This window comes from Aquarana catesbeiana, linkage group LG13, assembly GCF_042186555.1.
Source record: "Aquarana catesbeiana isolate 2022-GZ linkage group LG13, ASM4218655v1, whole genome shotgun sequence".
Lineage (NCBI taxonomy): Eukaryota > Metazoa > Chordata > Amphibia > Anura > Ranidae > Aquarana > Aquarana catesbeiana.
In genome coordinates this window covers 19,583,770-19,604,286 of record NC_133336.1, presented here as the reverse complement: position 1 = coordinate 19,604,286, position 20,517 = coordinate 19,583,770, and the positions used below count along the sequence as shown (strand labels likewise).

The 20,517-nt window shown below is 44.5% G+C and overlaps 1 protein-coding gene across 4 annotated transcripts in view; it reads left to right on the top strand.

Moving 5' to 3' along the window:
* The window catches only part of TC2N (tandem C2 domains, nuclear), a 112,005-nt gene that overhangs the window by 59,603 nt on the left and 31,885 nt on the right, over window positions 1-20,517 (top strand). For all 4 annotated transcript variants that reach the window (XM_073609685.1, XM_073609684.1, XM_073609682.1 and 1 more), the window contains 3 exons: window positions 5,417-5,496; window positions 7,275-7,350; window positions 8,836-8,936. In XM_073609685.1, coding sequence (XP_073465786.1) covers window positions 5,417-5,496; window positions 7,275-7,350; window positions 8,836-8,936 — 257 coding nt within the window. The remainder of the gene's footprint in view (window positions 1-5,416; window positions 5,497-7,274; window positions 7,351-8,835; window positions 8,937-20,517) is intronic.

Here is a 20,517-nt window from a genome sequence, read left to right as displayed (position 1 = left end):
CTGTACTCGCGAGTGTACGTAAAGTGAGGGTACGTAAAGTGGGGTATGCCTCTACAGTTAGGTTTTTTTTGTAGTGTAGGAAAATTTAGGCAAGCTTGGCAGGCAGCCAAGCCTGTGTGTTTGATTCTGGGTTGGCAGGAAGCCAGGAAGAGCTGGGTGACTCAAAGGCAGCATCACCGAGACCTCCCCTCTCCTTCCAGAACATGCTAGGAGCTTCTGGAAAGGAAGAAGAGGTGAGGTGGAGCTGCCTGGAGTGTTCTGAGGGCCCTGTCCAATCCCCAACTAGGATTGGCAGGGGGCAGGACCCCCTCAAACTCTCAGGGTCAGCTCAGTTGGGGAGGAGTTGGTTATCGGGTGGAAGATGGAGATGGAGTGGTAGGCTGTTGGGGCCTTTGAGGGAGCTCCCCAGTCTGGGGGGGGGGGGGTGACCTTGGGCCTGGGTGCGGACAGGACTCCCTTACAGCCAGCCCACAGAGGTGTCAAGACCAGGAGGCACAGGAGGAGCAAGAGAGGACAACAGGAGAACACTGCCGGGCAAGTCTGTAGGAGTTCCACAGAGGCAGCCAGGAGGGCTGGTGAGTGTTCACACAGTCAGGAGGACTGGGAGGCACGCCTGAGAGGACTGGGAGAGTGCAGTCTGGGATGGGTGCAAAGCCAGTGGATTGGACTGTGGTGGCACGGGCAATGGAGATAGGCAGCTGCAGCCAGGAGGGCTGACAGGGCCTGAAGATGTGGTGCAGGGGATCAGTAGCACTAGGACTACCTACATTTTTTTGTGCCAGGCCTAAAACATAGTGCTAGCTGGTCCTTGAAGTGAGGAATCCAGTGATGTGCTGGAAAGTGAGATCGGTAATCAAGTGGTGAAATGATGTGCTGGAGCTGGAAGTGAGGAGGTGTATATACAAGGAGTGTCTTTAGTTGGGAGTCCCAACTATTTATTTCTTCAATCAAGTGGGCATCCCATACTACCCTTACCCCATCCAAGTTTAATTCCCCTCAATAAAAACATTAAAAAAATTAAAGTACAAGAACTGCTTCTTAACTCCTGAGTGTCTGAAGATTGTGTGCCTGGCTGTGCAGAGTGAGAGAAGGACCACAACAACCAGCAGCCCCTACAGGGGTACCGCTACACATTTATGTGTTATGATCTAACAAAAAAGTAAGCTTTCAGAAAAAAAAAAAACAAATTTGAGAATTTCTGTTACTTAGATGTAGGGTGGCACCATGGCTTTGTAGTTAGCACTTCTGCCTTGCAGGACTACCATTCAAGTCCTGGTCAGGACATTATCTGCATGGAGTGGGCATGTTCTTTCAGTGTATGAATGGGTTTCCTCCGGGTACTTCTGGTTCCTCCTACACCCCGTGCTAGTAGGTTCATTGGCTCCTATCTAATTTGGCGCTAGTATGATATTCTATCGAGGGTACCCAAACAGGCTGCCTTACCATCTGCCCCAATGGCAGATTAAGTGCTTCCCAGGGAGAAAAGCCTTAAATATATTTTATATAATTAACCCCTTACCAACGAACCTAACACACACACAGCGGGTATAATAAGTATTGAACACTAGGGATGAGCCGAGCACCCCCTGGTTCGGTTCACAGCAGAACAAGCAAAAAATTTGTTTGAACACGCAAACACCGTTAAAGTCTATGGGACACGAACATGAATAATCAAAAGCTCTCATTTTAAAGGCTTATATACAAGTTATTGTCATAAAAAGTGTTTGGGGACCCGGGTCCTGCCCCAGGGGACATGTATCAATGCAAAAAAAAAGTTTTAAAAACGGCTGTTTTTTCGGGAGCAGTTATTTTAATAAAGCTTAAAGTGAAACAATAAAAGTGAAATATTCCTTTAAATTTCGTACCTGGGGGGTGTCTATAGTATGCCTGTAAAGTGGCGCTTGTCTCCCGTGCTTAGAACAGTGAGAGCAAAATGACATTTCTAAAAGGAAAAAAAGTCATTTAAAAGTACTCGCGGCTATTATGAATTGTCGGTCCCGGCAATACAGATATAAGAAGTCATTGAAAAAAACGGCATGGCATCCCCCCAGTCCGTTACCAGTCCCTTTCAGGTCTGGTATGGATATTAAGGAGAACCCCGCACCAAAATTAAAGAAAAAAAAAATTGCGTAGGGGTCCCCCCAAATTCCATATCAGGCCCTTATCCGAGCAAGCAACCTGGCAGGCCGCAGGAAAAGAGGGGGGACGAGAGAGCGCCCCGCCTCCTGAACCGTACCAGGCCACATGCCCTCAACATGGGGAAGGTGGTTTGGGGTAGCCCCCCAAAGCACCTTGTCCCTATGTTGAGGGGGACAAGGGCCTCATCCCCGCAACCCTGCCCGGTGGTTGTGGGGGTCTGCGGGTGGAAGGGCTTATCGGAATCTGGAAGCCCCCTATAACAAGGGGACCCCCAGATCCCGGCCTCCCCTACTGTGTAAAATGGTAAAAGTAGTGATTGTCAGGAGAATTTATTTTTTGTTGTTCTTTGGTGGTAAATTATGGTAGTAACAAGAAATATACAGCTAAATTTAAAAATATGATTTTTTTTTTTACTCTTTTGGTTTTCCTTTGATAGTAAAAAAAAAAAAAAAAATCAGGAGATAGCCATAACCATTTGCTACCAAATGAAAGACCAATTTTTCCTGAAAAATAAACGTGGTATAATCCACCTGGATGCACAAAGTAGTTGGGATATGTACAGTTTTACTAACACGTCAAAGAGCAAAATTGTGCTTAGGCATTAAAGTGATTGTAAAGGTTTGTTTTTTTTTTGTAAAACAAAAAACATGTTATACTTATTAAGTACTAAGCAACAATGATGTTGTGAAACGCGTCAGCTGTCTGTCCTGCTTCCGTTGTCACATGAACGTTGACTATTGATTACAATAAAGGTTTTTATCAGAGTGCGGCTGTCCAGAATCCATTTCTTCTATAGGTTATACTTGTAAGCCTGAACAACACCCTGTGGATGAATGGTGGCGCTAAATGCCTAATGAAAAAAATATTTAGAAGACCAATCAATACACTCTTACTGAAGAGTGCAGAACTGGTCTAAAAGAGTCCAGTCTACCTATAACCAAATATAACTCTGGTGTATAAAGTGATGAACCACAATACACTTCCCTAGTGTGGTATAACCTCCACTTGGGACAATGTGAATCTAAAGTGTTATAAATGTATGTGCAGCAAATAAAAAATGAATGACATAAAATAATGCATTTCACACAGTGACAATCATTAACATGGTGAAAAAATGATCAGCATTAGTGAATAAACTACAACATATTCTAAAAACGAAAAGCCAAATAAAAAAAAAATATATATAATATACATAAAAAATGTTGGTGAAAAGTCCACAATGTATTCGTGCCCAACGAAAAAGAGAAGAGATTCCAAAAAGTGAGTGTCTCGATTTAATAATCCTGTGCCGCGCTGTCCACCACACCTCAGTGACATATATCCACACCCTTACGGATGGCAAACTCACCAGCTGTTGAGGCCTTACACTCGCTAGTGGGTTAAAGCCTTGTCCGGCCAAACACGCGAGTGTAAGGCCTCAACAGCTGGTGAGTTTGCCATCCGTAAGAGTGTGGATATATGTCACTGAGGTGTGGTGGTCAGCGCGGCACAGGATTATTAAATCGAGACACTCACTTTTTGGAATCTCTTCTCTTTTTCGTTGGGCACGAATACATTGTGGACTTTTCACCAACATTTTCTATGTATATTATATATATATTTTTTTATTTGGCTTTTCGTTTTTAGAATATGTTGTAGTTTATTCACTAATGCTGATCATTTTTTCACCATGTTAATGATTGTCACTGTGTGAAATGCATTATTTTATGTCATTCATTTTTTTTTTGCTGCACATACATTTATAGCACTTTTGATTCACATTGTCCCAAGTGGAGGTTATACCACACTAGGGAAGTGTATTGTGGTTCATCACTTTATACACCAGAGTTATATTTGGTTATAGGTAGACTGGACTCTTTTAGACCAGTTCTGCACTCTTCAGTAAGAGTGTATTGATTGGTCTTCTAAATATTTTTTTCATTAGGCATTTAGTGCCACCATTCATCCACAGGGTGTTGTTCGGGCTTACAATTATCTTCAGTTTAAGTGGCAGCTTACAGGTGTTTTTAACTATCCTAGGCGCAGTGGTGGAAGGACAGGTGTGGGCACCAATTTACATTTTTTCCTGGTCATCCTCAGTTTTCTATATGTTATACTTACCTGCTCTGTGTAAGGGTTTTGCACAGGAGTGGCCCCGATCCTCCTTTTCTGGGGTGTCCCGGCGGCGCTCCTGGCTCCTCCTCTTCATCGGGTGCCCCCACGGAGAGCAGCATTCCATGTGGGCACCCGTGCAGGCGCGCTCACAAGTCCAGCTGCTGCGTCCATTGACACAGACAGCAGGACTCGGCCCCGCCCCCCACCCAGCTCCCGTGTCACTGGATTTGATGGACAGCAGCGGGAGCCAATAGCTCAGCTGCTATCAATCTATCCAATGAGGACGCAAGACGGCGGCTGGGCTCGTGCTCGTTGCTGGAACGATCGGGTTCAGGTAAGAAAAAGAGGGGGGGGGGGGCTGGTGCAGAGCAGAAGGTTTTTCACCTTAATGAATAGAATACAATAAGGTGAAAAACCTTGAGGGTTTACCATTACTTTAAGATTCGTTTTACCCATAGGGCCCTTTCACACAGGCTGTCCAATCAGGTCCGCCTGTCAGCTTTTCAGGTGGACCTGATTGGACCCTCCATTTAACCCCTATGAAGCCGTGGATGGTGACATGTCTGCTGGCATCCGCCGCTATCCAATCCTGTCTGCAAAATCCAGATGGTGGTCCTATTTTCCATCAGTCTGGTGGATCGGACAGGTGGTTCGTTCCCCTCCCCCAACCCCCCCCCCCCCCCCCCCCGGTTTCCCCATAGAGGAGAGCAGGACTGTGTCCGTCTCTGCTCTGCACAGTGAGTGAAGACGGACCTGTCAGCGGAGCGATCCCCCCTGCTGAGCAAGCAGAGTCTGTCCAACGGAGGCCCCCGTGTGAAAGAGGCCTTAGGCATGAAGGGCTTAATGAATACATGGAATTTAAAAAACGTACAAAAATAATAACTGACGATTTTTAACTTGTATGCCTGGTAGTAAGAATTATGGAGCAGCTTAGAAAGGTAATTGCTTTTCAAGAAAGAAAGACTTTTCTATGTAATTTTCTTGTTAAATTTGAATGAAAAACTATTGGAGCAGTAGTACGGTTGATTTTCTGTTCGTCTTTACGATTTGAGAAGCTAAAGAACAATACGGCATTATTGTCCACTCACGGATTGCCAGGCTCCCGTCTCAAAAGTCTTCTCTATATCTGCTTGGAAGAACTCGACGTTGTAACTAAATCCTTTAATCTCTGGGTCTGTTTCAGTCTGCGACTTGAGGAACATCAAAACGTCTGATACTTCGGGTCTCAGCACTTCCCTGTATGATCTGAGCAGCGTTATTCAGGTACTGGAAATACACCAATTATAGACTGTAATAACTGGAGATGTAATAACTAGAGGCTTCTATGGAATACAATACTGGATTGAAAGATGTGCAGAGTAGGCTTGCCAACACAAAATCACACAGGTTTTGTATGGAGGGGGTAAAGCAGTATTAAACCCAAAAAGATAATATATTGCAGCTTACCAATCATTAGACGTGGTGGCTGCATTTGTTATCTTTTTTTTATGGCTTTTTCCCCCTCTGTTTTTACTTGGTGATCTGGCCAGTACCACACCTCCGGTATTAGAGTGCCCCTGCTCTGGATGAAGGTGCACTGGAGGCACAGAAGCCATGTCAGCCTGCAGGGGGGGGGGGGGTGTTAGATGGACTAGCAGATTTAGATACACTAACAAATTGAAGCTGAACTCCTGCTCACACTGCAATTACACAATCAGTTACAGCAACAGCTATTTTCCTTTAGGGATAAAGGTTTTGCATTAATAAATAAAAGCTGTGTGTTCTCTGTGAGCACCCCTGTCTGTGGTAAATGGTTTGTCCCAAACCCCCTAACTGCTACATCTGCAGGAGAGTGTGTTCTGTTGAAAAACAACAGACTTGCTGGCCAGATCACCAGGGAAAAAAAAAAAGAAAGACAGCCTAAAAAAAAAAAAAAAAAAAGGAAATTTATGCAGCTAGACATGTGCAATTAATTTTGGTATGAATATAAAAATTCGGACAAATTTTTGGGTTATTCAGAGATTCGGATGTAACAAATTTAGATGAAAGTCCTTTAATTTTGTTTTGTATGTTCGTTTTCCAACAAATTCCAAATTCAGTCATGTTGGAAGAGGAAGGCCCATCCCCAAACTGTTCCCACAAAGTTGGGAGTATGAAATTGTCCAAAATGTCTTGGTATGCTGACACGTTAAGATATCCCTTCACTGGAACTAAGGGGCCGAGCCCAAACCCTGAAAAACAACCCCCCCACCATAATCCCCCCTCCACCAAATGATTTGGACCAGCGCACAAAGCAAGGTCCATAAAAAGACATGGATGAGCGAGTTTGGGGTGGAGGAACTTGACTGGCCTGCACAGAGTTCTGACCTCAACCCAATAGAACACCTTTGGGATGAATGAGAGCGGAGACTGCGAGCCAGGCCTTCTCGTCCAACATCAGCGCCTGACCTCACATTCCCATAGTCACACTCCTAAACCTTGTGGACAGCCTTTCAAGAAGAGTTGAAGCTGTTAAAGCTGCAAAGGGTGGGCCAACTCAGTATTGAACCCTACGGACTAAGACTGGGATGCCATTGAAGTTCATGTCCGTGTAATGTACAGTAGTGATGGTCATCTCCATCCAGCAGCCGACATGCACACTACTTAGTTCAGAGTTATCCTACTAGAGCACATGCACAAGAAAGCTGCAAGGGGAAGGGGGGGCCCCAAGGTTTCCACTGCCTAGGAACCTCTACAGAGTTTAATCCAGCACTGGATGCGGATGTACTTTAGGTGGTCTTACCGGGGGGGGAGGGCTCAGAGTGGGTGTCACCAGTGTGGAGGTACAGTCCACAGGCTAGGCATAAGGTGGGGCTGTCACACATAGCTTGCAGAACTGCAGACTATGGAAAGTGTTGCCACCCTTGTAAGTCTATTAGATCATATAGCACAGCATGGTAGAGGAAAACGCATTACATCTACTTATGTATTATATACTCTGGCAGTTGAAATGGTTGCTGTGTATCTGTTGCCGTTGTCCCCCATTAATAGAGGTCATGTTATTTTTTTTTATTTTTTTTTAGAGATACGATTCTGTCTCCAGCATCCGCAGCAGCAATTCCTCCAGGAAAGATTCACAAGGCAGTAACCGCAGTCTTGGTAAGACCAGAAAACTGCTGATTTTACACTATTTGGCTTCGCTGAAATTGACATACAGACTCGACACGGATCTCACCACCTACAACAGTTACTCAACCCGTAGGAGATCCAACCAAAATAATATATGTTTTACACAATTCAAGTTATTTTAAAAACTTTAAAACCCCAGTTAAATGATAGGTCCATTAAAATAAATTTAGAAAGGCAGGTTTTGTTGCAATATTCACCTTCAACCCTGAGGGGTCCATTGCAGTATTTTTTTCCCACCACTAGATGTCCTCGGCCTTCCAGTTGGGATGATGGCCAACTCACTTCCTTTAGACCCCTTTCACACTGGGGTGTTTTTTTAGCGCTAAAAATACCGCCTGAAAAGCGACTCTCAAGCCACCCCAGTGTCAAAGTCTGAGTGCTTTCACACTGGGACGGTGCGCTTGCAGGAGGGGGGAAAAAAAAAAAAGTCCTGCAAGCAGCATCTTTGGGGCGGTGGAGGAGCGGTGTATACACCGCCCCTGCCGGTTGAAATAAATGGGCAGCACCGCAACACGGGCACTAATAACTCTTTCCTCGGCCGCTAGCGGGGGGTTAAAAAAGCCCCGCTAGCGGCCAAAAAGGCGCTACTATAACAGCGGTAAAGCGCCGCTAAAACTAGCGGCGCTTTACCGCTGACGCACCAGTGTGAAAGGGGTCTTAAAGGAGAAGTACAACCAAAGCTCGTTTGGCTGTACTTCTACTGTGGATTACAGGAGTGCAGTTCGTTCTGCACTCCTATAAACCGGTTTTAGCCGACAGCTGAAGCCCTCTGTAAACTAACGTCAAAGAGCGGGGTCCTGGCTGGGGAAAGGTTGCGATCATATGGTCGGGATCCACCCGGGAGCCTGCACCGGACTGGCACCTCAGCCGCTCCCACCGCCTAGTGCTATGGGGGGGGGAGGTCAGAGCAGACAGTGGCAACTGACAGTCACCAGCTCTCTGCTCAGAGTGGCGGGGAGAACTGAATGATCAGCGGTGTTTGATCGCTCAGTTCTCACCCTTAGAAACGGCGGGGGGCAGATGCAACATCCGATTGATGCTGCAGCCACCTAGGGAAGTACAATTTAAAAAAAACAAAACCCATACTACTCTTAACCCCAGGCTTTGATGGACCCTCCCCCTGCATGTTACTGGATAATGAAAGCAGCACAGTTATAAGCTCATCTCCGTCACTACGCTTTCTCCTCCTATCAGAATGCTCTTTTGTCAGCACATGGACAGATTGTGCTGCGTCTCCCGTCCCCTCCCTGAGCTCTGCTATACAGTGGGCTGTGAGCAGTTGATACCAGATCAATTACACTGTTTGTGTTAAAAAAAAAACAAAAAAACCTTTAATGTTGTGCTGTAAATAAAGAGCTGCATTGATTTGTATATTCGAAATCTGCTTGCATGTCAGCTTTAATATTTACCAGGATAATGATTTGTGAACAGACATTTCTTTTTTTTTTGCTGCAGATACAATAACACTGTCTGGAGACGAGCGGGAATTTGGAAGACTGAATTTCAGACTGCGATATGTCACTGACGTGGAACAAATCTGGATCACTGTGTTACAAGTAAGAATTGTGCTGTGAGGTTTGTGAAAAAAAAAAAAAAGGAAGAATGAGGGCTACTTAAGTAGTTTGATACCTGGTCATGGGCCAAAGTGAACCATGGAGTTTAACTGCCCCCCCCAAAACCAAAAATGTAAATGGTATCATTCCGCCTGGGACAGAAGCCGACACTACAGAAAAAGCATCAGCTTATGCGGCTCCTGCTCCCTCTACAGCTGCCTGCTTCCTCTGCTGTCGGCTCCATGCACTCTGATGCTCTGGGGATGACGGGGTTGGCAACTCGTTGATCGCGATCTGGGCTTTCTGACCCACCATCCCAGAGAATGAGGTTGCCGGCCATGGATTGAGCACCCTTGCTGTACAGTATATAGTGTAGATTGGCTTTTCCCAACCTCTTCAATGCAGAGGAACCCTTGAGATAACTTTTCGGTATCAGAGAACTCCTTCTAAAAATGACAATATCCCCAACTCATGATATATTAGTGTGATGGTCAGTGGGAAGAATGTTCCTTACAATTGTGGTCATTGGGAAGAATGCTTCTTACAGATAGCTAACAAGATCAATGGTGTCAGTGGGAACTTATCTGAGAGGCATAAATTGCTCAAGGAACCCCTAGCAACCTCTGAAGGAACCCTACAGTTCCATGGAACCCTGGTGTAGATGTATATCGATTAATATTTACGTGCCCGTCCCCATCACTGCTCTGTCTGTTCTATGCTCTTGGCCTTATGCGGTCCTAGGTATGGCATCATATTGCAAAAAGAGAAGGGTTTTTCTGCACATTGATCACTGCCTCATGTTCTGCAGTTCTGAAGGAGATGCCTCTGGCCATAATGGGCACCTGGACAGGTAAGTACACTGGTCAGCCATAATTATAACCATTGACAGCTTAAGTGAATAGCATGCATTAAGTCATTACAATGGCATCTGAAAGCCAGGGGGATGAAGATGGCAGAAAGTAAACATGTCCCTGAAGTTGATGTGTTGAAAGCAGAAAAACTGGGCAGCGCAGTTTGTTGTGTATGGAGGTGTGTAGCCACATACCGGTCAGGGTGCCCATGCTGACCCATGTCCACAGCCAAAAGCACCTACAATGGGCACGCGAGCATCAGAACTGGACCACAGAGCAACGGAAGGAGGAGGCCTAATCTGATAAATCACGTTTTCTTTAACTTCATGTGGATGGCCGGGTGAGTGTGCGCCACATACCTGGGGAAGAAATGGCACCAGGATGCAGTATGGGAAGAAGACAAGCCAGTGGAGGCAGTGTAATGCTTTGGGCAATGTTCTGCTGGGAAACCTTGGATCCTGCCATTCATGTGGATGTTACTTTGACACGTAACAACTGCCTAAACATTGTCTGTGACCAAACCCACCACTTCATGGAAACGGTATTCCCTGATGGCAGTGGCCTCTTTCAGCAGGATAATGCGCCCTACCACACAACACAAAAATGGGTCAAGAATGGTTTGAGGAACACAACAAATGAGTTTGAGGTGTCTATTTAACCTCCAAATTTTCCAGATCTCAATCCAATCGAGCATCTGTGGGATGAGCTGGAAAAATAAGTCCGATCCATGGAGGCCCCACCTCCAAACCTCCAGGACTTAAAGGATCTGCTACTGACGGCTTGGTACCAGATACCACAGCATACCTTCAGAGGTCTATTGGAGTCCATGCCTGCACCGGTCAGGGCTGTTTTGGTGGCAAAAGACAGACCTACTCAATATCAGGTGGGTGGTCATAAAGTTATGTCTGACCGATGCATACATTACAAAGCCATAAGCAAGATGGAGCCCTAAAATGAACACAATGGACTGCACTCTTAGAAAAATTTGCAAAAAACCTTGCAAAATTTACTCTACAACATCATAAGCTTGCATTAACGCGATTGATGAATAATAGAATTGATGAGACAGGTCTGGTTTACCTTCATTGTGCAACAGACAGAAAAATCCCCAGCATACTAGCGTCAATTCACCTAAACTTCTTGGATAGGTTTGAGATTATTAAAAAGCTTTTTTGGCACAGAGGAAGAAAATGACAGTGTCACCGAATACACCGAATGACGCAGCACCAGCGAGCAAGCGCTTACTACCTGGAATCATATGACTGATCGGGATGTTTGTTTGGTCACCTAAGAACAAGAAGCAATTGGCTTGTCTCCAGTGTTCTCTTTATACACTGCGGCTGTCAGGGATATACAGTGCCTTGAAAAAGTATTCATACCCCTTGACATGTTCCACCTTGTCATGTTACAACCCAAAACGTAAATGTATTTTATTGGGATTTTATGTGATAGACCAACACAAAGTGGCTCATAATTGTGAAGTGGAAGGAAAATTATTTAAATTTTCTTTTTATAAATATGTGTAAAGTGTGGGGTACATTTGTATAGCGCCCCCCTGAGTCAATACTTTGTAGAACCACTTTTCGCTGCAATTACAGCTGCAAGTCTTTTTGGGGATGTGTCTACCAGCTTTACACATCTAGAGAGAGTGACATTTTTGCCCATTCTTCTTTGCAAAGTAGCTCAAGCTCTGTCAGATTGGATGCAGAGAGTCCGTGAACAGCAATTTTCAAGTCTTGCCACAGATTCTCAATTGGATTTAGGTCTGGACTATGACTGGGCCATTCTAACACATGAATATGCTTTGATCTAAATCATTCAATTGTAGCTCTGGCTGTATGTTTAGGGTCGTTGTCCTGCTGGAAGGTGAACCTCCGCCCCAGTCTCAAGTCTTTTGCAGACTCTAACAGGTTTTCTTCTAAGATTGTCCTGTATTTGGCTCCATCCATCTTCCCATCAACTCTGACCAGCTTTCCCTGCTGGATGGTGTGTTCAGGGTGATGTGCAGTGTTTGTTTTCTGCCACACATAGCATTTTGCTTTTAGGTCAAAAAGTTCAATTTTGGTCTCATCTGACCAGAGCACCTTCTTCCACATGTTTGCTGTGTCCCCCACATGGCTTCTCACAAACTGCAAACAGGACTTCTTATGGCTTTTTTCCTACAATGTCTTTCTTCTTGCCACTCTTCCATAAAGACCAGATTTGTGGAGAACACGACTAATAGTTGTCCTGTGGACAGATTCTCCCCCCTGAGCTGTGGATCTCTGCAGCTTCTCCAGAGTTACCATGGACCTCTTGGCTGCTTCTCTGAGGAATGCTCTCCTTGCCCGGCCTGTCAGTTTAGGTGGACGGCCATGTCTTGGTAGGTTTGCAGTTGTGTTATACTCTTTCCATTTTCAGATGATGGATTAAACAGTGCTCCGTGAGACGTTCCAAGCTCAGCATATTTTTTAAAAATTTTTTTATGCTCAATATTTCACATATTTTTTATTAAATTTTCAAGTAGAACAAATAGTGTACAAATACATATCAGCCTGTTTGGCAACAAAGAATTACTACAACAAAGTGTCAACTGTAACAGATCATATACGAGACAGTATGCTATTATTTAATTCCAAAATGTAGATCAGAAGTAACTTTTATAGTGAAGAGGAGCACTAACGGCAACAACGGTATTTGGGTCCTCTGTCTAGGTGGAGAACCTTTCCCAGAGGCTCAAGTCCAGACTGGGATAGTAAAACACCGCCTATTTTTTGGGTGAAGTACCCTAACCCCCCCCCCCCCGCCCCCAGAAGGCAGCCGCACATCACCTCCATGGCATCAAACTGAGTGTGTGGTTCCCTCCCCGCGGCCCGGAGATCAGGGCCCCCCATCCCCCCTCCATACCCTAGCGGTATATAGGGCTCGCTCTGGGGGACAGTTGCTCTTTTTAAAGCGTAAACTATAAAATTCTATATGTGTGGAAAATGGGAGAGAAGTAGGAGAGGGAGGCATCATAATGCCTCAGAGAGAGCAGAAGAGAGAAAGGATAGGGAAGAATGAAAGGAGAGGGTGGGGTCAAGAAGGATCTAAGAGTCTGGTGTAATGCCCGGGCATAGGGAAATGCCAGAGTAGGTTGCCCAAGGTTCCCAGATGTCCTCAAACTTAGGTACTTTGTCCAGAAGCTTCGCTACTAATTGTTCTTGTGACATAATCCAGGATATTTTCCTCTTTGCTGCCAGAAATGAGATAGAGGGCTTTTTCCAGGCCCCCACTAGTGTAATCTTGGCACCCAAAAGGATAAAGTAGACCAGGGTTTGCATATGCTTGTGTAGTGCGTCTACCCTACGGTTCAGCAGAGCAATAGTGGGAAGGATATTTTTTTTTTTTTTTTATTACCTAACCCTGCTTTAAACATCTCCACAACTTTATCCCTGACCGGTCCTGGTGTGTCCCTTGGCCTTCACGATGCTGTTTGTTCACCAAGGTTCTCTAAAAAAACCTCTGAGGGCTTCATAGAACAGCTGTATTTATATTGAGATTAAATTACACACAGGTGGACTTTATTTACTTATTAGGTGACTTCTGAAGGCAATTGGTTCCACTAGACTTTTAGTTAGGGGTATCAGAGTAAAGGGGGCTGAATACAAATGCACACCACACTTTTCAGATATTTATTTATAAAAAATCTTGAAAACCATTTGTCGTTTTCCTTCCACTTCACAATTATGTGCCACTTTGTGTTGGTCTATCACATAAAATCCCAATAAAATACATTTACGTTTTTTGGTTGTAATATGACAAAATGTGGAAAATTTCAAGGGGTATGAATACTTTTTCAAGGCACTGTACACTGCTACACTTACAGTATCTGGCAAGCCTGGTTTACTTGAATTAGGATAGTGTGCCCGGTTCACTTCAAGCGGTTTTCTAAAAGAAAGAGTTACAAAAACAAAAAACAAACTTACACTTGCCTGCTCTGTGTAATGTTTTTGCACGAAGCAACCCCAATCCTCTTCTTTTTGGGTCCCCCGCCTGCGTTCCTGGCTCCTCCCTTCTGCTGTGTGCCCCCAACAGCAAGCCTTTTGCTATAAAGGGACTCAAGCAAGCTCGCTCCCAAGCTGCGCTCCTGCGTGTCCATTCGTCAATGCCTGATGAAGGGGGGATGCGTGGCTCCGAAACATTGCTATCTTCTGTAACTATGCGATCATCGAATAAAGCTTTGGACCCACTCTGGAGATCCTTGGTGTGCTGGTGAAATTCTTTTGCATTCCAACACACACACACAGCATGGCTCGGCCCCACCCACCCCCTGCTCTCTCCTTATTGTCTCAGTGGGTGCGATTGTGTGAGCCAATGAGGAGAGACCTTGGACGGTCGCTGCTCTCATGCACATCGTTGGATCGAGATAGGGCTTAGGCTCTATTCACACCTAGGCGTTGCTGGATCATGGGTGGAACCGCCACGATTCTGCCTGCAATTCCCGAATCACCGCAAACCTCTGGACGCTCTTGCGATCACGTTAATTTTCAATGGCTCCCCAATTGCGCAACGATTTTGGCGCAATTGTTGCCTGACAAATCGCGGCAAAATCATGCAAACAAAATAGAGGGACGCCCGTTGCCCAAAAGAAGTTCTGGAACTTTTTGGGGCGACAAGCTTCCCGCGATTTTTCCACAATTTGTCGGGCAACAATCGTGGCAAAATCGCCCCACAATTGGGGTGCCATTGAAAATTAACGGAATCGCAATAGCGACACACGATCTGCAGCGATTCCAGAATGCCTAGGTATAAATGGAGCCTTATGCCGTGTACACACGATTGGAATGTCTGCCCGCAAAAGACCGATGAGAGTTTTTCGTCGGAAAATGCGACCGTGTGTACGCTCCATCGGTCTTTTGCTGGCGGAATTCCAGCCAGCAAAAAAGACAGAGCATGTTCTCATTTTTTCGGTCGGGAAAAGTTCCTATCCGAAAATGCGATCGTCTGTGGCAATTCCGATGCGCAAAATCCCTACGCATGCTCGGAAACAATTCAACGCATGCTCGGAAGCATTGAACTTCATTTTCTCAGCTCGCCGTAGTGTTGTACGTCACCGGCGTTCTTGACGGTCGTAATTTCAGCGAACTTTTGCGTGACCGTGTTTATGCAAGGCAAACTTGAGCGGAATTCCGTCGGAAAAGCCGTCATATCTTTTTCTGACGAGAAATTCGCTCGTGTGTACGCGGCATAAGGCAAGTATAAGAAGGGCTGCACACACAAGGTTTTTTTTTTTTACTAGAATGCATTAGGGTAAAAAAAAGCTTTGAGCCTTAAAAAAGGAGGATGTTGTGCCCTTCATAGGGCAGTTAAAGCGGTGTTAAACCCAAAACCCAAAGTGTAATATATTGCAGCTTACCAATCATTAGATGTGGTGGCTGCATTGGTTTTCTTTCTTTTTTTTTTTTTTTTTTTTTTGTAGGCTTTTCCCCTCGGTTTTCACTGGGGGATCTGGTCAGTAACACCCCTCCTGTATTAGAGCGCCCCCACTTTGAATGAAGGAGCACAGGGGGCACCTTTGGGCAGCAGCATTGTTAGCCTGGTGGGAGGGGGGGGGGAGGTGTTAGATGTACTAGCAGATTTAGGTACACTAACAAAACGTAAGCCAAACTCCAGCTCGCACTTTATGATCCGTTAAAATAAAAACATTTTTTTTTTCCTTTTGGGGTAAAGGTTTCACATAAATAAATAAAAGCCGATCATCGTAAGCATCCCCCGTCAGTGTGAAATGGTTTGTCTTATCTCTCTAACTGGTACAATCTGCTGGGGAGTTGGTTCTTGTGAAATTCAACATATTGGTGACCAGATGAAAATAGAACAAAAAGAAAAAAATGAATGCAGCCATCACATATAAGAAATGGCAAGATGCAATATAATAGAACTTTTGCTTTTGGGTTTAATAACAAAAAAAAAAAAAAAAACTGGGGAGGAATGCAAAGTGCGTATGTTGGCCATGGAAAAAAAAAAAAAAATCCTGTTTTTATGAGTCTGTGCTATAGAAGATGCTATTAATTCTGTGTTTGTTCAGGGCAGTATATATACACACACTCTTTAACCTTCCTTTCATTCCAGCACTGCAGCTTCCCCTAAGGTTCTTCAAATATGTAAAACGTAGCAAGGGCGCCATACCGAAGGTGATCGAGTCCAGAAGTATATTTTTATTGAATGGTCAACAATACAATGCAAATATAATCCAATACATTGTAAATTATAGGACATTCGCAAGTTTACAAAAATCCTAGGACCTGAGTAATAAAATGTAACATTTATTCACGTCATAGTATTTTATAAAAACTTGCAAATGTATTGTTTTAACCACTTGACCTCCGGAAAGGTTTACCCCCCCCCCCCCCCCCACCACCACTTCATGACCAGGCCATTTTTTGCTATACGGCACTGCGTTATTTTAACTGACAATTGCGCGGTGATGCGTTACTGTACCCCAAAAAAAGTACTGTATGTCCTTTTTTTTTTTAAACCACCAACAGAGCTTTCTTTTGGTGGTATTTGATCACTTCTGCATTTTTTTTTTTTATTCAATCTTATGTTATTGAAAGAAACATGGGAGCAAAGGGGAAGGGGGGGCATTGAGACTTTACATGAAGCACGTGGTAGCAAAAGAATAAAAAGAAACATGGTGAACAATGCAATCTTCACATAAGATATCACCAACAATAGCCATCAAATATATTAAAAAACATATTAATAGGGAGGTTACACAAGTATGGCATTGTATCGTGTTCATTAGTCGTAACAAGAGACAGCAAAAGTTAGAGCGACATATTGAGACAGAACGTCGAGAAATACAAAAAACTCTTAGGCCCTGTACACACACATACTTTTTTTGTTAGTGTTCTGTCAGTAATCAGCCTTTTCACCCAGCAGCAGAATGAAAGAGAGAGGGAGCCTTATGCCGCGTACACACGAGCGGAACGTCTGACAGAAAAAGTCCGACGGAAGCTTTTCTTCGTCTATTTCGATCCTGTGTAGGCCTCATCGGACTTACTTTTTCGAAAATCCTGACGGACCTACAAATAGAACATGTTCTAAATATTTCCGAAGGAACCAATTCCTATCGGGAAAACCACTCGTCTGCATGCTGTGCCGACGGACCAAAAACAACGCATGCTCTGAAGCAAGTATGAGACGGAAGCTATTGGCTACTGGCTATTGAACTTCCTTTTTCTATTCCCGTCGTACGTGCTGTACGTCACCGCGTTCTGGACGGTCGGACTTTGGATTGACCGTGTGTATGCAAGACAGCCTGAATGGAATTCCGTAGGAGTTCCGTCGGAGAAGCCTTCGGAGTTTATTCCGACGGCTAAACCGGTCGTGTGTACGCGGCATTACATCCCAAACGAGGAGATCGTATGTAAACATCACGTAGTCCAAGCTTATCCTGAAAACCTGTAATGCTGTAGAAAAGTTTGTTGTAGGGATCACACTTTGTATCAGAAATAAGTGCTCAATGGGATTCTTTGAGCCCATTCACACAGGGACGACTTGTCAGGCGACCTAGTCGCCTGACAAGTCGCCTCCCGTTCTGTGCTATGGAACCGTTCTAAGGGGAGCGACGCAAGTCGCTCCGACTTAGAAAAAGGTTCCTGTACGACTTCGGGGGCGACTTGCATAGACTTCTATACAGAAGTCGTTTTGCAAGTCGCCCGGGCAGTCGTTTGCAGGTCGCCTCGCTGAGGCGACCTGCAAATCGTGTTGCCCCTGTGTGAATGGGGTCTCAAGGGATCATTTATACACAGAGGAAAGCGTTTATTTTTTAAACTATAAACAAAAAAAGACAGTAAATTTTGAAAAAAAAAAAAAAAAAAGTTTTACTTTATACTATAAAACATATCCAAAAAAAAAACCCCACAAATGTCTTCATTAATTTAGGCCAATATGTATTCTGCTATGTATTTATTGCGCTATAAACAAGGAGCGACAATTTTGGAAAAAAAAAAAAAAAATTTTTTTTTTTTTTTTTTACTTTTTGCTAGAATACATATCCAAAAAAAAAATAAAAAAAACCTAATGTATTCATCAGTTTAGGCCTATATATATTCTTCGAAATATTTTTAGTAAAAAAGATCCCAATGAGTGTATGTTGATTAATTTGCGCAAAAGTTATAGCGCCTACAAAACTATGGGATATTTATTTATATATATTTTTTTTACTAGTAATGGCGGTGATCAGCAACTTATAGCGGGGGACTGCGATATTGCACTGTCACTGTACCAATGACACTGGCTGGGAAGGGGGTTAACATCAGGGGTGATCAAAGGGTTAACTGTGTGCCTAGCCAGTGTTTAGGTGTACTGTGGGAGGTGCTTTTACTAGGTGGAAGAGATTCAATTCATTCCCTGCTTTGCAAGGGCACAAATTCCACATTCTTCCCTCCTGTCAGAACAGTGATCTGCCTTATTTACATAGTCAGATGGGCTTTCTGCCTCTCTGCCCAACAAGCGGCGAACATTGGGTACCCCGCACCTGCTGATCGGCTTTTGTATCGTATATATACGCGATCTGGCACACAGGTAACGCCCTGTAGCAGTAAAACTACTGTATGGCGGACCTGAAGCGGTTAATGAATGACCAACAATATAATGCAAATATAATGTAATACCATCTAAATAATATACAAGCATTCACAAAATTATAATTAAAAAAAAAAATAAAAAACAACCTTTTATTTTATTTTTTTTTCATTTGCATTGTAGCCCCTCAGGAAATGTGTGAACTCCTGAAATGTGTTGGCTCTTATATTTTTTTTCCCCCCACAGTTAAAGGCTGTCACTCACAATTTTGAATAAAAAATAGGAGATCTAGTGCATCTTATGCATGGGGCTGATTTACTGAAACTGGAGAGTGCAAAATCTAGTGCAGCTCTGCATAGAAACCAATCAGCTTCGGGGGTTTTTTTTTCTGAGAAAAAAAACAGCAATAACACAGCGCCAATGGTAGACTACCTGGAGAGCTCCAACAAAGCATGCGGTGTGCAACATGTGTAGTTACACACCATGTAATGTAGCATCTTTTATATATATGTAGCATGACTTATAAATAAGAGAGGAGGGAGGTAAAAGGAACACCCATGCAGCTGGACCAACCGTAGCTGGTAGATACAGATCAAAACAAAAGAAAAACAAATATTGCCCAGCGCTCAGGATATTATAAAAACAAACTGCAACAGTCATAAATAAATAAAACTGAGTAGTTTAATAAAACCAATAGTGATTATAAAATGTCAATAGTAACTGGTGAATTGTATAACCAAGTTGTAAGAAAATATTGCAATTAAACCCACAGTAACACAATCTTATATTGCACTAGATTTCAACATATGAATGTGCACTTAAAATAAAAGACAAACAGTCCTTGAACAACAGGAAACCAGCACGGGAGATCCATCCAAAAGGTGCCCCAACAAAAGGCAATGGGATGAGGTGGTGAGAGCGGGACGGGGTGCTCAAAACAAAAGTAAAAAGAGAACTCACAACTTCCCCGCTGGCTATGGGGTCTGGCACCATACAGAGCGACTCACCGGCACCAACAAACTGTGTAGTAGACATGGCGTGGACAGAGCCGATGCTCCGCCGTGAGGAGAGAAGCCTCACCGAGGCTCCGTGACGATGGATGATGACGTCAGCACAGGAGAGCCGCCGGGGTGTCAGCTGGTGGAAGCAGACCGCTGAATCTCCAGACTGTGTCTCCTCGAGAGTGAAAAACCTCAATAGTGGGTGGTGTCACTACACAGAATCCAATAATGGATCTGGGGGGCCGACCAGGAGAGAAATAGTACTGCCGGCAGGCTGATGGAGCTCACATCTGCCTAAACGGCCTGTGGCCCCTCAGGATGGGAATGATTCAATGTTGAATAAATGGTACCAAACAGGGGGACTGATGGTAAATAGCCAAACCAGAAGGGAATAGTGGAAATGATGATGCTCATGACTATGGACTATGACAAAGCGCTCATGCGCGAAACGCGTCGTCAAGGCGACCTCATGACAGTGGTCCTATCCAGAGCCATGTCACAGTGATCATTTATCCATCCATCCACTTATCCAATCATTTTTGTGAAGCTCCTTATCAGCCAGCAGGGGTTTTTTTTATTCAGCATCATCATTTCCACTATTCCCTTCTGGCTTGGCTATTTACCATCAGTCCCCGTTTGGTACCATTTATTCATCATCAAATCATTCCCATCCTGAGGGGCCACAGGCCGTTTAGGCAGATGTGAGCTCCATCAGCCTGCCGGCAGTACTATTTCTCTCCTGGTCGGCCCCCCAGATCCATCATTGGATTCTGTGTAGTGACACCACCCACTATTGAGGTTTTTCACTCTCGAGGAGACACAGTCTGGAGATTCAGCGGTCTGCTTCCACCAGCTGACACCCCGGCGGCTCCCCTGTGCTGACGTCATCATCCATCGTCACGGAGCCTCGGTGAGGCTTCTCTCCTCACGGCGGAGCATTGGCTCTGTCCACGCCACGTCTACTACACAGTTTGTTGGAGCCGGTGAGTCGCTCTGTACGGTGCCAGACCCCATAGCCAGCGGGGAAGTTGTGAGTTCTCTTTACTTTTGTTTTGAGCACCCCGTCCCGCTCTCACCACCTCATCCCATTGCCTTTTGTTGGGGCACCTTTTGGATGGATCTCCCGTGCTGGTTTCCTGTTATTCAAGGACTGTTTGTCTTTTATTTTAAGTGCACATTCAT